The 17,112-nt window shown below is 47.8% G+C and overlaps 1 protein-coding gene across 1 annotated transcript; it reads left to right on the top strand.

The window, feature by feature from the left end:
• The first annotated feature begins 7,489 nt into the window (after nucleotides 1-7,489).
• Nucleotides 7,490-12,090, top strand: PIM1 (Pim-1 proto-oncogene, serine/threonine kinase). The gene is made up of 6 exons (XM_039235321.1): nucleotides 7,490-7,964; nucleotides 8,087-8,193; nucleotides 8,301-8,351; nucleotides 8,454-8,820; nucleotides 10,378-10,554; nucleotides 11,270-12,090. Exons 1-6 carry the CDS (start codon nucleotides 7,883-7,885, stop codon nucleotides 11,425-11,427), a joined length of 942 nt encoding a protein of 313 aa, XP_039091252.1. The 5' UTR covers nucleotides 7,490-7,882; the 3' UTR covers nucleotides 11,428-12,090.
• Nucleotides 12,091-17,112: the final 5,022 nt, after the last annotated feature.

Raw genomic sequence — 17,112 nt, 5'->3', positions numbered from 1 at the left:
TGTGGTCTTAAAAAATTACAGTATAGTCTCTGCTCTTGAAGAGCTTATGGTTTCACTGGGGAAACATATGTTCTTTAACAGCAGACACTCAGTGCTCGCTGATCTTCACGATGCTGTAATGACAATCAACACTTAGGTAAAAGAATATGATTGTGTCAGATCACCAGTACAAATCACTGCTGTGAGTTTACATACTACTGCCTGGAATGATCAGGAAAAACTGCAAGAAGCAAAATGGACTTGAGTTGGTCAGACACAATGGACTTAACTTATAATTGGGCCAAGTATGCAATCTGTGTTGCCTTTATAGCCCTACCCAGGAGGACTGGCTATTTGCCAGTATATCCCCCATTCATGAGAATGACTTGGGAGCTAACGCTAATGACTGTCAAGGAGAAGTTTGATTCGCAGTAGTGAGTGGGTATCTAATAAAGTAAAAGCTCCTGAATACAGGAGCAAGCTTAACCTGTCCAGGGGAAAGTAACATCACTTCTATAAAGAAGACAACACAGCTCACCCTAGAGCAAGCAAGACGGTACATTAAAAAGAATCTTTGACAAGGTTACACATTGCAGGCTATAAAAAATTGTTCCTTGTTTGTTAGTACAGTTGTTCTGGTTCTGACTGTGGGGAGCTATGTTTGTTTTAACAGCACCCAACCTGAAAAAGAGGACTAAAACAGACCTGGAAAAAAGGAAGTATCTGTTGAACATGTTTCTCCAAATTATCGAGTGGATTTTATCCCCCATCATGTTAATGCGTATCTTCTTTGTCATTTGGATCTTGAACACCCTATGTGTTAACCACAGTGTAAACTGTGATTTTCTTAAATCATAACCTTTAAGAGATTGAATAGAGAATCTTCTTAGTTTGTTCTTCAATAAAGACTGAAATAAAGCCTACACCTTTTTTTTTATTTTACCTTTTACATCATGACATCAGGAGGCCCTACCGATTTCTCCCTCTGACTTTCTGCTTTTATTTAAAGAAACTTTTACTCATTCATTTCTCATGTTAGAGGGAATGCAAAGAACATAATACAAAGCATCTTGTGCTTCACTTCCTGATGTTACTCAGCCCATTCCCGCTCTCCTTTCTACCTATTTATATCTTACTCCTCCTATAAGATCCACATGAAGTTCAGGGACACTTGGGTGGCTTCGTTGGTTAAGAGTCCGACTTTGGCTCAGGTCATGACCTTACAGTTTTTGAGTTGCAGTCCCATATCCGGCTCTCTGCTGTCAACGTAGAGCAGAGAAACCCCGCTTTGGATCCTCTGTCTCCCTCTCTCTGCCAATCCCCCACTCTCTCTAAAAAATAAGTAAACATAAAAAAAAGACTTCTTTAGAAAAAAAACCCAACCAATACACATTAAGTTCTACATCCTTATGGAGACTTTTTGACTTCAGCCTCCTCTGAACCCTGCCCTTGTGGATGAGATCCTCAGAACTTAATCATAGAAAACCTTGTCACAACCCTTAAATTTGTCTTGGGTTCCTTGGAAAAGTGGAATGTCATGGTGGGTAGCAGATAGCTCTGCCATATAGCCTTCAGCAAATTACTTCTCTTAGTTTCTGTTTATCTGTAAACCAGTGAAGATGGTAAAACTACCCAAGCCCTAAGATTTATATGAGGATCCACACAAGTGCTTAGAAATATGCCTAGAACATCTTTGATGCTCAGCTAATGTTGGCTGCTATTACAGTGTCTCTTTTGCCCCTTTCACCAGACCCATTTTTAGCACTTAGTCTTTATGTTTAATGAAAGGATCTCTGCCCTTAATATGTTTATAATCTAGTTGTAGAGACTAAACACTTACAGAAAAGTAAGGCTGCTTACTATTAAATGACAAATGAGATATACAATAAACACATGTTTTCACTAGCATCTGCTTAAGTGCCTCAACAAGATATCTCATGAAATATTTTTGAGCAATTTCCTTTTCTTTTTCATATACCTAGATGTTCTCTGCGGCTTTTCCAAGTTTCACATCAGCAAATTTATTCTTTTCTTTTTTTAATGTTTGTTTATTTATCATTGAGAAAGAGCAAGTGAGCAAGAAAGGGGCAGAGGGAGAGGGAGAGAGAATCCCAAACAGGCTCTGTGCTGTTAGTGCAGAGCCCAATGCAGGGCTCAAACCCATGAACTCATGACCTGAGCCAAAATCAAGAGTCGTATGCTTAATGGACTGAGTCACCCAGGTGCCCAACAATTCTATGCTTTTTAAAACATGGCAGACAATCCCCTCACTTCCAAATATATGACATTCTCTCTCTCTCATGCCTGCTCCCCTCCTCTCCTTCACACACACACACACACACACACACACACACAATGGCCCCTTTTCTTTTTAAAATTTATTTTATTTGTTAAAAATTTAAAAAGATCTTTATTTATTTTTGAGAGAGAGGGAGTTTGAGTAGGAGAGGGGCAGAGAGAGAAGGAAACAGAATCAGAAGCAGGTTCCCGGGTCTGAGCTGTCAGCACAGAGCTGGATGCAGGGCTCGAACTCACAAACTGTGAGATCATGACCTGAGCTGAAGTCCAAAGCTTAACCGGCTGAGCCACCCAGTTGCCCCTATTTTAAAATTTTATTTATTTATTCTTGAGAGAGAGAGAGAAAGAGAGAGAGTGTGTGAGCAAGGGAGGGGCAGAGAGAACCCCAAGCAATCTCTGTACTGTCAGTGTGGAGCCCTACTTGGGTATTGAACCCACAAACCATGATATCATGACCTGAGCCAAAACCAAGAGTCAGATGCTTAACCAACTAAGCCAGCCAGGTGCCCTGACCCCTTTTCTTTATCAGTTAGACATGCGGGTTTTTATTAATGTGTCTTTTTGATCTGAGGCATACATTTTCCTAGTCTAACAAGGTATTTTATAACAGTCTTCAAGCTCCCTGCAGCCTTTACATTCTTAGCTACTATTTTTTGTTTTTACCTATCCAATAAATACTCAGGAACTATAAAATCTTTGTGTACAGTACCTTCAACAAATATTGATTATTTTTGCTCAAATTTTCAGTGCTGAATGTGTAAAATTCCAAAAATAAATCTAGGTTATTTTTATTTCTTAAAAAAAAAAAGAATTGGTAATGAACTTAAATATACTTTGCCAGATAATAAAAACACTTCCCTTCTCCAACTTTGCTGAGGAAACTGAGAACCAAGTGATTTATAAACTTGAAACAAATGTCATGTCTTATCAAGGACAAGAACTAGGTCTAACTTGACTACATAGATTCCCTGATCTTTCTGAAGTTGGGATACTGTGGATTTCTTAGCTATCCACCACTACCATGATTATGACAACTTAAAAAAGAGGTTTTACTTCAATCTTTTAAAATTTACTGTTCCATGTCTTACAGTGTGTAGTGGATTTTTCCATATATTCCACACATAGGAAATATATGTGAAATTTACATTTTCTAACTAATCTTACACTGTTGAGGTAACTGGAGTTATTTTTAAAGTACAGAAAGCGGTTGGCATTCTCCAAATTTTCTCCTTTCTTTTTTATTTCCCCAAACAAGGAGAGAGTAAAACAAAAAATAGTGGTGTTTCACAATTAAGCATTAAAAAACAATACAGTAATTTGTACACCTGAAAGGAATGTAACATTGTGTGCCAACCAAACTTCAATTAAAAAAAAAATACAGTAATTCTTTTTTTAGGAGAAACAGAAGAGCTGCAGATCCAAATTATTTCCACCCGATTAATTGCAAATGGCTTATAGAGAAAATGCTATACAGACCTACTTATTATATGAGTGCATCGACTAGACTCAGAGGCACTTTAAAAAAGTGTACAGGCATCCCTTTCAAACTTACTTCCTCTAAACTTCTGGAATTACAGAAATTGCTTAAGTCATTCCTTTGACAATGACTTGATTAACTTTGTTATCAGGTGGAATATGGAAACTACCTAAGGATTAATGTGGCTATTGTTCAAATTAACATTAACAAATTCTTCCCTTTCCAGAGAATTGTAAGCATAATTATGGCCTTTATCTTTCCAAAAGCTCTTGTTATTTAATTATAAGCATTATTTTTCTGATTCTTTGTTAGATTCTTTGAAACAGCGCAGGCAGTGATTGTTTTTATTATTAAAACTTCATTTTGATGAATAGAAACATCAAGGTGCCTACTCTTGAAGAGTAACTTTTAATGCAATACATACTTGAATGTTTAATAATTATTTTTAAAAGCAGCTTTAAGTAAATAAAAGCTCTTTACCAAGCAAGGTCCATGTTTTGTAACTTCCAGCTGTGAAGCAGCCATCATATGAAGCAGCCATATTAAATGTTAATCACTTTAGCTCTACCTAATTAAATATTTAGCCGTACAAAGATATAGAGAAAGTGAAAAAGGTTGAACTTGATTTAATGTATACAATTATTTTGAATCACATTCTGTCCCTGGATGATTATAATCAACTGATGTATCTAGTATTTCACCTTTGGAACCTCGAAGTGCAACACCATTCTAAAATCATTATTGTCATAATCATAGTCATCATTATTGCCATCACAGCTAGTATTTATTAGAAGTTTACTCTGTGCTAGGTTATGTGCTTTACATGTAGAATTTTATTTGCTCCTTACAACAGCCCTATGAGGTAGGTGCTATGATTATTTCCATTCAGAGTCTAAAGCTTAGGAAGGTTAAGTAACTTGACAAATGTCACATAACTAGTAGGTGCCAGATCCCAAATTTGAAAGACAAACTCTGTTTAAGCCCCTTGCTCCTAACCTTTCCTTTATTTTACCCAAAGCCCATGTAATTCCCTTAAACTTAGTATAAATTGGCTTTAATCATGACCTTTTTGTTGACACTCATTTTGGTCTTCTTCATCAGCACATGTTATCCAATAAATGTCCCACGGCAAAAATATATACTTTTGGGGCACCTGGGTGGCTCAGGTCATGATCCCACAGTTCACGAGTTCAAGCCCTGCCTTGGGCTCTGTGCTGACAGCTCAGAGCCTGGAGCCTGCTTTGGATTCTGTCTCCCTCTCTCTCTGCCCCTCCCCCCTCACACTCTGTCTCTCTCTCTCTCTCAAAAATAAGTAAACATTAAAAAGAATAATAAAAGGGGCGCCTGGGTGGCTTAGTCGGTTAAGTGTCCGACTTTCGCTTAGGTCATGGTCTTGCGCTTCGTGGGTTCGAGCCCCGCGTCGGGCTCTGTGCTGACTGCCAGCTCAGAGCCTGGAGCCTGTTTCAGAGTCTGTCACTCCCTCTCTCTGTGACCGGGACTCCCCTGCTCACGCTGTCTCTCTCTCTCCTAGAAATAAAAAAAACATAAAAAAAAGAATAAAATACTTTAAAACATATATAAATATATAAATTTATAAACATATAAATATAGATTTTGAAAGAATAGAGAAACAAGATGTCACTAAGTGAAGAGTTAATCAACAATGAACAAATATAAAGCCAAACACATGATTGTCAGATGAGTGGAGTGGACAGTGAAGAATGTTTGGAGTTGTTTAACAGTCTGGTGTGTCCTGAAGGCTGGAAAGGCTTTAAATAAAAGCGAGGAGGTGAGGGCATCCTCGGAAATAGGTTGAATGCCTCTGGAAAGGCAGAGTCTGGAAAGTGCTGGGTGACTGGCAGCCTGTGGGACTTGTCCTTAGGGCTTGAAAAAGGAGAGGGAGGGTGGAGGGTAGATGGGAAGTGCTGGCTCACACACATTTATACTTGATGTCTTACTCAGTACCAAGGAGAAGTTTAGGCCCTGGTAACAGGTCATCTTTGAATACTCCGCGTTGCATTCGGGTCATTTCATCTCTTCCTCTCCTAGTTGTCGTCATCCTACTAACGTCTCATTTCCCCGTCTCCAAAAACGGGAATCATTCTTGTTCTCTTGGGTTTTCCCCTAGTCATCGAGAATCAGGGGCCACAGTACACAAACAAAAGGAAAACGTAGTATTTTATAAGATAGATTCGTAAAAGTCGTGGAGTATCAGGGACCATCTTTATAAACCAAGCACTGTCAAAAACTTTTGATGAAACAGATCCTCGAACTTCTTTTCTCCTTTCAGTGACAGGCACTTGAAACATTAAAAGGGAGGCAGCTAGCTTTCAGTTACGAACGCCACTGACAATTCCTTTTATGGATGACACAGAATTTTAATTTACTCATTTCACACGTCGTTGTCAACTCTACGTGAAGTTTAAAAGGACAAAGGATGAAAGTGGATTTGGCCGGTTTTCCGTGTTATTTCCACGGTGGGGCAGAGGAGTGGGGGGATTTCCTTTGAGACAAGGCTCGGTGCAGCCAATAATTGCCAGGATTGCCAGACTGGTAATAACAGGCTGATGAAAAGGTGAATACAACGTGAAAACTCTGATTAAATCGAGGCGCCCTCCCACCCTCGTTTTAGACGAGCCATTTTCCTCCTCCTCCTCCCGCCCGCACAGACGGGGCTGAGACAGCATCTGGCATCATAATACCGACATTTGTTCCGTGATTCCTCTTTATCGGGCACGCTCACACACATCACTTCTTAGGAATCGGGATTCACTGGGACTTGTCTGCGTTTTTAAAATAAACGCCGGCTCGAGAGCCTGGGGGCGGAGTTTTTTCACCAGCTGGAAGCACCGCGATGCGGACCCCTCCCCCGAAGAAGCCGAGCTCTCCCCCGGTTTGATGCCGGGCCCGTGACACCTCCACTCTGTCAGTGAAACCGCCGTGACTCACATCTTTGCAGCTCCACCGCCCCCCCCCCCCACGCGCCCCCGGCTCACAAACCCCGCGGACCCAGCCCGAGCCCACAGCGCCTCGTGAAGCCGCCCAAGCCGACTCGGAGGTCTCGAGTCTGAGTCACCCAGGAGGACCACCCTCGTCGGCTCCCCGCCCCCCCACCCCCAGTCCCTCACACCCCGGCGCGCCGGCCGCCCGGCCTCCCCGCCTGACACACCGACGCCCGACGTCCCTGCGCAACTTGTTATGCTCCGGCTCGAGCCCTTGACCCAAAAACCTCCCAGAAACAGAGCGGCAGAGCCCGGCCTCCGGCGGCCTTTGATGGCTTTGTTATTGTTTGGGTTTGAATCGATACGCCCCTCCCCATCCTTCCTCCCTCGCGGCTCGACACCCAGCTCCCGCCTCCCCTCACGCCCCGCGCCCCTCCCCCTCCATTTTGGCGCCTTTTCCTTCCCGCCACGTCGTGGCGGCGTAGAGACCATTCTGACCGCGAGAGCGGGGCGGGGCGTAGGCGGGGCGCGCCGCGTTATGCAGATCAGTCGGCTTCTGGTTGGCTGGAGGCGCGCCGGTGGGGGCGGGGCCGGGGCGCGGCGACGGAGCGCGCGGGGCGGGGGCCGAGGGGAGTCGCCCTGTCCCGCCGCTTCCCCACCCCCTCTCCTCCCTCAGCCGGCGCGGCAGCCCGGCTCCCCGCCTAGGCCTCCCGGAGAGGCCCCGCCCCATCCCCGCCCGCCTGCGCCCCCCCTACCGCCGGCGCGCTCCGCCCCTTTACTCCTGGCGGCTGGGCGAGCCGGGCGTCTGCTGCAGCGGCCGCGGTGGCGGAGGAGGCCCTACAGGACTTGGCGGCAGCGGCGGCGGCTGTGGCGGGACCGGCAGCAGCAGCAGCAGCTACAAGCTCCCAGTGCCGCGGCGCTGCCGCACGAGCCCCACGAGCCGCCCACCCCGCCGCCCTCGGCGCTGCCTGACCCCGCCGGCGTGTCCGCCAGCCGCCAGCCCCGGCAGCGCCCCCAGTCGTCCTCCGACTCGCCCTCGGCCTTCCGCGCCAGCCGCAGCCGCAGCCGCAACGCCACCCGCAGCCTCAGCTCCAGCCACCGGCACAGCCACCGGCACAGCCCCAGCCCCAGCTCCTGCTGCAGCTCCTCGAGACACCGTCCCTACGCCGACACCCTGGAGGTTGGGATGCTCTTGTCCAAAATCAACTCGCTTGCCCACCTGCGCGCCGCGCCCTGCAACGACCTGCACGCCACCAAGCTGGCGCCCGGTGAGCGTCCACCCCCCCGTCCCCAGCCCGGGCTGGGGAGGCGGCTGGACCCCCAGGGTTGGGAGCTTCGGGTGGGAGCTCATGGGCCGGCACTGAGTCTCCTGTGCCTCCCCCTTTTCTAGGCAAGGAGAAGGAGCCCCTGGAGTCGCAGTACCAGGTGGGCCCGCTCCTGGGCAGCGGCGGCTTCGGCTCGGTCTACTCAGGCATCCGTGTCGCCGACAACTTGCCGGTGAGTGGGCGCCCCGCCGTGGGGAGGGCGCGCTGGGCGGGAGACTCTGGGGTGTGCTTTGGCCCCGGTGAGGGGACCTAATGGAGCCTCTTTGGGGGGGTTTGCAGGTGGCCATCAAGCACGTGGAGAAGGACCGGATTTCCGACTGGGGAGAGCTGGTGAGTGCCTTGGAGTGAGCGACCCTCAAGGATGGGTGGGGGTGAGGGGCACCCTCCGACTCCCGCCCTAACGCACACCCCCCCTCCCCCTCGCCCCTGCAGCCCAATGGCACCCGAGTGCCCATGGAAGTGGTCCTGCTGAAGAAGGTGAGCTCGGGCTTCTCCGGCGTCATTCGGCTCCTGGACTGGTTTGAGAGGCCCGACAGTTTCGTCTTGATCCTGGAGAGGCCCGAGCCGGTGCAAGACCTCTTCGACTTTATCACGGAAAGGGGGGCCCTGCAGGAGGAGCTGGCCCGCAGCTTCTTCTGGCAGGTGCTGGAGGCGGTGCGGCACTGCCACAACTGCGGGGTGCTCCACCGCGACATCAAGGACGAGAACATCCTCATCGACCTCAGTCGCGGCGAGCTCAAGCTCATCGACTTCGGGTCGGGGGCGCTGCTCAAGGACACCGTCTACACGGACTTCGATGGTGAGCCAGGCCTGGGATGGAGCGGCCGGGGAGGGAGCTGCCCAGGTGACTTGGCCTTGCCCGGAGGCCTCGGCCCGCTTCCCTCTCCGGCGCTTTGTAAAGGTCATCGGGCCGTCTGGCTCCATGCTAGCAGGGGTGGGGCGAAGGAGAGCTTCCCAGCGTAGTAAAAGCCGGAGATTTCCAGCCAGCTGAACCTGTCATGTTTCTGGCATGATTTTATTTTTTAAGTGGAATTCAGTGGGTTCCAAGCTTTCCCGATGAATAAGAGGTTGTGGGCAACCGGCCGTAGCCCAGATTTCTGAAGTCTGACCCAGTTTCCCCGCCAGTAAAAGGATGGGGGGGAGGGGGAAGGGAGGAGAGAGCGGGAGAGATGAAAATTGATGCCGGTTTTGTAATTTTTGTTTTGTTTTATAAAGGAGTTTTCTGTGATGTAGTTTTTAAGAGCTGCAGCTTTTCTCCTCTTTGATCTAGGCACGGATAAAGGGATAGAAACAGTTTCACTAAATAACTCATTTTATTGTGCTGCTTCCTTATTTATTTATTTTTTGGCGTTGTGGGGTGAGGGAGCCGGGAATGAGTGTTGTGAAATAAGATCTCTTGCTGGTTTGAAAATTAGTTGGGTGTCTCCGCAGAGAGGATGAAAACCTACCCTAGGGAGGGGCTTGGAGCCGGTTCCTTCTGAAAAGATGGAATTGAGAGCCGGAGATCAAAGCAAAGGAGGGTGGGTCATCATCTGAGCGGCTTAACCTAACCAACTACAGCCTTTCAAAACTTGTGACTGGGGCTTGTGGTTCGTGTTTATTTGCCCTTGGAGGACGCCGGGTTGGGCAGCATTTTTTTGTATTTAACAGTTAATGGCTGGCCGGGTCCTCCCTTGTTTTTTCCTCTGAGTCTTTGCTGCCCCCTGGTGAGCACAAGCGGGATGGCCCCCACCTTTTTTTTTTTTTTTTTTTTTACAACCCAAAGTTTGTAAACAGGAATCACGTGGTCTGAAACCGGCTCTGCAGCGCTGTCTACCTTGGCAGTGGGGGGAAGAGAGGGTGCGGGTGTCGTCCCGGCGCCCAGAGGGTGGGGAGGAAGGCCTTTCAAAGGGCGCCCTGACTTTTAGGATGTTGTGTACTGTATAAGGACCCCCGACTGGATGGTATCAGAGGAGAATCACCCAGCTGCCTGGGCCACCTTAATGCAGTTCAAGGGTACTCTGGGATACCTCCCAGGATCCTGCAGACTTTCAGCTCTTCAGCCCACTGTGGGTGGTCCTAGCACATGAGGGCCTCAGGCCTTGGGTTTGTGGCCAGCGCTGTTTGTCTCTAGGAGCAGTTTGTAAAGAATTTTGGTTTTCGGCTTGGGCTGGTAGAGAGGTGGGTGATGCTTTGGGTTGGAAGGGTGCCACCCATCCACTCCGTTTTTCTTCTAGGGGGAGAATAGAGTTAGCCAAGCTCCTGTCCTGGGAGAAGTGGAGTGGTGCTTTTGGTTTTTAAGAGTCACTCAGTATATGAGTTGCTTCGTTTATTTTCGCTAAAAGCGTGTTTTCCTTTCTATTCCCCCGGCTCACAGGGACCCGAGTGTATAGCCCTCCAGAGTGGATCCGCTACCATCGCTACCATGGCAGGTCGGCCGCCGTCTGGTCTCTGGGGGTCCTGCTGTATGATATGGTCTGCGGAGATATTCCTTTTGAGCATGATGAAGAGATTATCAGGGGCCAAGTTTTCTTCAGGCAGAGGGTCTCTTCAGGTAATTTTTGGGAAGCCCCTTGTTGAAGAGAAGCAGGAATCACAAGGCTGTTAGTCCTCGGGGGACAGTCCTTGAATTCCGGAGAGCTGGCACTCAGGAATTGGATGCTCTGCTCTGAGCATTCCCCCGGGAGGCCACAGGGAGGGCAGGTGTGAGAATATTGCAAAGAAAAGACCATCTCGTTTTGCCGAGAGGTTTTTTTGGTTTTGTTTTTGTACCAGCAGCCCTGATCCCCTCCACTCCTGGCTATTTTGCCACGGAGTGAAAAGTTGAGAGTTCTCAGAGCCTTCTCCCTTAAGGCAGACTCTTCTAAATATTGTGGTTCCAGTGACCTCATTGTGGGTGGCGTTCATATTTGTAAGTTGTAGGTGATTTGAATCACCTCATCATGCTCACGGATGTCTCATCAAAATCCCTTGTCATCATTTCTTCCTGTTTCTAGTGAGTGGGCGTCGGGGGAAAGGCCCCAGTTATTGACGTTTGAAAACCACAGGTTTAAGAGGGGAGCTGTTTTTTAGCTGAAAGCGGGTCGGAGGATCCAGCCCTTGTAGTTAATACCTCCCCCCCCCCCCCACTGAAAACTAGTTCTAGGAGGTTCTCGGTCTCTGTCAGACCCCAGGCTTCTGTGGGCCCCTGGGAAGCGAATGAGCAAGACCTTTGCACCGTAGAAACGAGTTGAGTCATTTGTAACCTCTATCTGTCCTGCTTCCTGCAGAGTGTCAGCATCTCATTAGATGGTGCTTGGCCCTGAGACCATCAGATCGGCCATCCTTCGAAGAAATCCAGAACCATCCCTGGATGCAAGATGTCCTCCTGCCCCAGGAAACCGCTGAGATCCATCTGCACAGCCTGTCACCCGGGCCCAGCAAATAGCTTTTCCGGCAGGTCTTCCCCTCCCCCCTTCAGATGCTCAAGGGAGGGGAAGCTTCTGGTTCCAGCTTCCCAGAGGACCAGTGACACTTCTCGCCAAGCAGGACAGTGCTTGATAAACAGGAACAGCATTTACAACTCATTCCAGACCCCAGGCCCCTGGAGGCTGCCTCCCGGCCGCAGGGGAAGAGACTCCTCTCCGGGTGTCCCAGGCCCCAGCTCATCCTGTAGATGCTCTCTCCTTTTCAAAGAGCTCCAGCTTTGCTGGACTCGGCAAAATCCTGGGGGTGGGGGGGGTGGGGGGGTCAGAACCCTGCCACAAACTGTTCCCTTCAACACGAGTTCTGCTGAATGCCGCGATGGGTTGGGTAGGGGGGAAACGGGTTGGGGTGGGATAGGACTAGCTACATTTGAAGTCCCTGTCACCTCTTCCGACTCTTCTGAGTGCCTTCTGTGGGGACTCCGGCTGTGCTGGGAGAAATACTTGAACTTGCCTCTTTTACCTGCTGCTTCTCCAAAAATCTGCCTGGGTTTGGTTCCCTATTTTTCTCTCCTGTCCCCCTCCCCACCCCTACATATGAAAGGTGCCATGGAAGGGGCTACAGGGCCAAACGCTGAGCCACCTGCCCTTTTTTTCTGCCTCCTTTAGTAAAACTCCCGCGTGAACTGGTCTTCCCTTTTGGTTTCTACTTAACTGTTTTCAAAGCCAAGACCTCACACACACACACAAATGCACAAACAATGCAAATCAACAGAAAACCTGTAAATGTGTGTACAGTCGGCATGGTAGTGTACAAAAGGATTGTAGTTGATCTAATTTTCTTTTTTTAATTTTGCCTTTAAGTTATTTTACCTGTTTTTTTTGGGTTTTCTTCCTTTTTTTTGTTTTTGTTTTTTGTTTTTTGTTTTTTTTTTGGAAAAGATACGCATTCTAACCTGGAGGTCAACGTTATGTATTTATTTATTTATTTATTTGGTTCCCTCCCTGCTCCAAGCTTCCACGGCTGCTGCCACAAGTTTCTTTTCCTCCTTTTCCTCTGACTTGGGGACCTTTAGGGGAGGGCCTGCTCTGTTTGTAGGGTGACGGGACTCAGGCGGGACAGCTGCTGCAGCTCCCTGATGGCAGCGGGGGGGGCCCCCCTCGCCCACCCGCCCGCGTGGGGGTGGGGGCCGGGAAGGGGCATTGCTAACTGGTGTACATAGGATACATATATGAAAAGCAGTTCTGGACGGTGTGCCTTCCGGATCCTCTCGGGCTGTGTTCCGAGCAGTATGTAGCCTGCTGGTTTTATCTGAGTGAAATACTGTACAGGGGAATAAAAGAGATCTTATTTTTTTTTTTTTTATACTTGGCGTTTTTTGAATAAAAACCTTTGTCTTAACTCCGCGGCCTTTAAGTGTTGTCTGTGCCGAGGGGGTGCTCCGGGGGTTCTCGTTTATTGAACTGGCAGGCGCCTTGGTCTCCTAGGGGAAATGTGAACGTTAAGCCTAAATCTGGCTTCCTTCAACAGGACTTGTGGGCTAGGCACCTTTCTGAACTAAATATGTGGCCAAAGGGGTGGGGATGGGGAGCAACCTTTGGTGGACAAAATTTGGCCTGAGGGGTCCAGCCTGTACTCCAGATGGAAAAGGATGCAAAATTCTGGAGCCACATGAACATTCAGTTGGCTTTGGTCACATTTTCTGGGATAGTTACTCCTGGCCAGTGGCAGTGGAACGATAGAACATTTTCGTCACTGCAGAAAGTTCTATTGGACAGGGCTGGCAAGAGATAGCAAACGGCTCTGCTGCTATACTGACAGTGGAAGGTTCCCACCAGCAGAACATTCTGAGCACGCGCACTAGACACGTGCAGCTTACTGAAAAACGATATACCTGTATTACTCTCAGTTCCTGATTCAAGTTCCCTGCACCTTTCGTGTGGGCTTTAGTCATTAATAGCAGATGGGTGGAAATGTTTTTGACTTAAGCAGACCGGGTTTTCCCCTCCGATGTGCTTCACACAGAGCTTTATAATGGGAGTGGATGAAATTACTCTGCCATTTTACTGCTTGTTCTGGGATTAGTATTTTTAGTCTATGATTTCTTTGCATGAATCCGCTTAAGCCTCTTGTTCTTTTTGTGCGATTTTTTTCAAGTAAACTCTACCCCCAGCATAGGGCTCGAACTCCCAAGACCTTGAGTCGCATGCTCAATGAGCCAACCTCTGTCAGAGTTTCATGTAAATGGATGGTAGAACCTATGAATCCACTTAGTGCTCGGGGCCTTAATACATCCTGATAGGCAGTGAGCACGTTGGAGCGTGTACTGCTGTTCATTTGCATATTAAGTATTAGTAAATGTTGGTTTCTTTTTTTCTCAATAAGCAACAGCAAGCACCTCTGACATTCTTTCCCCGTGGGTCATCCTGCTCCCTCCCCTCCGTGCTCTTGAACACCCTTTGGACGCTGGCCAGATGCTGTCTTGTCAGGTTGCTTAGGGTCTGGGTCACGATATTTCTCATTGTCTGCCCTTACCCTTGGACTAGACCCCCAAGCGCTAGCTCAGCCCCCCTGTGGCTGTGGGAGAGGAAGTATTTTTCGGTTTTGGGGGCTGAGTTTTTGAGTTCCTCTTTCCTCCCCACCCCCGCCCGAGCACACACACAAACTCCCAATGTCTTGGAGCATGAGTGCTGTATGCCTCATCCTTTCCAGTAAAGTTGACACTTGAACACTCAAAAGTTGCTCCAAACTTCTAACGAAATCTTGCAAAGCCCCACCCATCTCTCCCTTGAGGTGAATTTCTGGCAGTTTCTCCTATTGAGACAGCTAGGGGTGATGGAAGACAGCGTCTCTTTGAAGAAATACAATATCGTGCTCCTATTATAGGGTGCAGGATATTAGGGGTCGTATGGGAAGGGGGAAAGCACGTTTAGTCTCTTCTCGCTGGCAATCAACAATCATGAGTGCGGAAAGGGAGTCCACGACTAGTAAGACCGTGGCCACAGGAATATTGGGGGAGCACCAGCTTGGGACTCACTCTTGAGCTCTGATTCTATCACCATTACCTGGATGTCTTGGGCAAGTTCTAATCTGCAAATAGAGATATTCATTGATTGGATTATTAGGAAGAAGGAATTAAACAAGGTGTGTACTACTTGCAAACAAACACTATCCCCTGCTTAGGGATGCATCTAGATGTGATCAAAGTTCTGAGGTGGAGGGGCAATAGAGTCTGGATAGTGGTCCTTACTTCTGGGGAGGAGGAAGGGAAGCTATGACTTGGGGAGGGGTATCTGCACAGGGGCCTTTGTCTGTTTGGGCAATGCTTTATTTCAGAGACTAGATGGTAAACACTAAGGTATTTGCATTATTACCCCCTTAGAGCCCTTTGTAAAGTAGGCTCTAAGCCCAACATCAGGCTTGAACTCATGACTCCAAGATCAAGAATGGTATGCACTACTGACTGAGACAGCCAGACGCCCCCACATTGTTCTTTACAGCTTTTGGTTTGTCTTAATATTGCATGATAATTTTTAAATTTTAATTTATTTTTTTAAGTTTATTTCTTTTGAGAGAGAGCGTGAGTGAATGGGGGAGGGGAAGAGAGAGAGGGAGAGAGAGAATCCCAAGCAGGCTCTGTGCTGACGGCACAGCCCCATCTCACGAACTGTGAGATCATGACCTGAGTGGCAATCAAGAGTCCGATGCTTAACGGACTGAACCATCCAAGTGTCCCGATTAATTAATTTTTTAAATGTTTTATTTATTTTTGAGAGAGAGAGAGAGACTGCATGAACAGGGGAGAGACAGAGTGAGAGGGAGACACAGAATCTGAAGACAGGCTGGGGGTCTGTCAACACAGAGTCCGATGCCGGGCTGGAGCCTAGAAACCATGAGATCATGACCTGCGCTGAAGTCTCAGGTGCGGAGAGAGAGGGGCAGAGGGATCGGAGGTGAGCTCTGCACTGACTGCAGAGAGCCTGATGTGGAACTTAAACTTACCACCTGAGCCACCCAGGCACCCCAGGTTTTATGTTTTTAAGTGGTTGCTAAAAGATCAAATGAAAGACAACATTCTGTAATGTGTAAAGTTTATATGAAATTTAATAGTGTTCAAAAATAAAGTGCGTCCATTTATGTATAGTCTAAAGCTGCTTTCATGCTACAGGGGCAGAGTTGAGTAGTTGCGACAAAGACCTTAAGGCAAAGCGAAAAATATTTACTACCTGGCGCTTACAGAAAAAGTGTGCTAACCTCTGCACTAGACCTACATTTTTCATAACACTCAGTGACAATAGCTAACAGTCATTCAGTACCTACTGTGTGCCCAACATCGTTCTGCATGCTTTGCATGTATTAACTTATTTAATCTTTCAGCTCTCCATAAGGTAGGTACTATTCATTCCCATCTCACAACAGATGGGGAAAACTGAGGGACAGAGCAGTTAAGTACCATGTCAAAGCTCATGTACCCAAGAAGTGGCCAGGTCAGAATTTGGACCCAGGCAGTCCATGCTCATTACTACTCTGTCATACTGCCACTTAAAAAAAGGTTTGTGTGAGTTAGCCAACCCCAGGTCGTTTCAGGGCCCAGGATCTGGAGGTCAAGATAGTTTCTCCCCAGACTTCAGGGAGTCGGGTAAGTAGTTCTGTTCCGTGGAAATATTCATTGTTGGCTCTGGTGAGCTGCCCTTCGCTTGAGCCTGGGTGGGGAGGAAGAGTCAGAGGCGGTAAAGGGAGGAGAGGGAGGATGGGGCGGGGCAGGGAGGGGGGGAGGGAGCGGGGGTTAGGGGTGGGGCAGGGGCACATTTCTTGTAAATGTTGCTCAGCTCCTTCAACTGCTCTGCTGGTTCTTGGAAACCCTCACCACAAAGGACCTATCGACAACAGTGTTGAAGCAGATATGGCCTCGCCCCCTAGTTCATTTCCTGCGCAGCCTTGCGCTAGTAACCCCGATTGCCAAGAGCAAGGTTGCAGTGACCCCTCAGTGTCGCTGCGGGAGGAAGTGCAAAAATAAGCAGAACTAGGGTCAAGCTGAGGGGACAGTCTTTATTTTTATTTATCGTAACAGGATATCCGATGTACAGAATTTTATTAATCATAATCCTTGGTTCATGATAGAGTCTCAAGGTCCAAGCATGACCCACTGTATTATTATATTTTATCACACTAGGTGAACTCACCATCCAACTTGAGAAGCAGACGTTAACAATGACGTCCATCTACCTAGATGATCGTCTCTTGGTCCATTCTTCACCTTTCCCAGGTGCAGTTCACGATCCTAAACTTTGTATTTAGCATGCTCTTACATCTCTTTAAAACTTGTCTATTTTAGGGGGACACATTCCTAAATTAGGTAATGTCTAGTTTTCGTTGTTCTTGAACTTGAGTATCGTGTATGTATGTCGCGATCTGGAACTTGCTCTTTTCATTCAACATCGTGTTGTAAAGATTCATGCACATTGTAGCACGTGGTTCACTTTCACTCTCGAATATTCCACCATATGGACAGACATTGGATTGTGGTCAGTGGAGGCCACTCTTTAGGGGAGGCCCAAGTTAATTTACTTAGGAGGTCAGCGCACGCAGCCGGGTGAAGCCCTTGCCCAATACCCTAGGATGAAAGGTAGTGACCACGTAGCCATTCCAGATTTATCCACGGAGCAGCCACCATTGTACAAGGCGCCATGCTGTAAACACTGAGAAC

Source organism: Hyaena hyaena, unplaced genomic scaffold (assembly GCF_003009895.1).
Source record: "Hyaena hyaena isolate Hyena2069 unplaced genomic scaffold, ASM300989v1 scaffold_96, whole genome shotgun sequence".
In the NCBI taxonomy this organism is placed as follows: Eukaryota; Metazoa; Chordata; class Mammalia; order Carnivora; family Hyaenidae; genus Hyaena; species Hyaena hyaena.
Note: the sequence above shows the minus strand (reverse complement) of the source record. Positions and strands in the feature narration are given on the sequence as shown.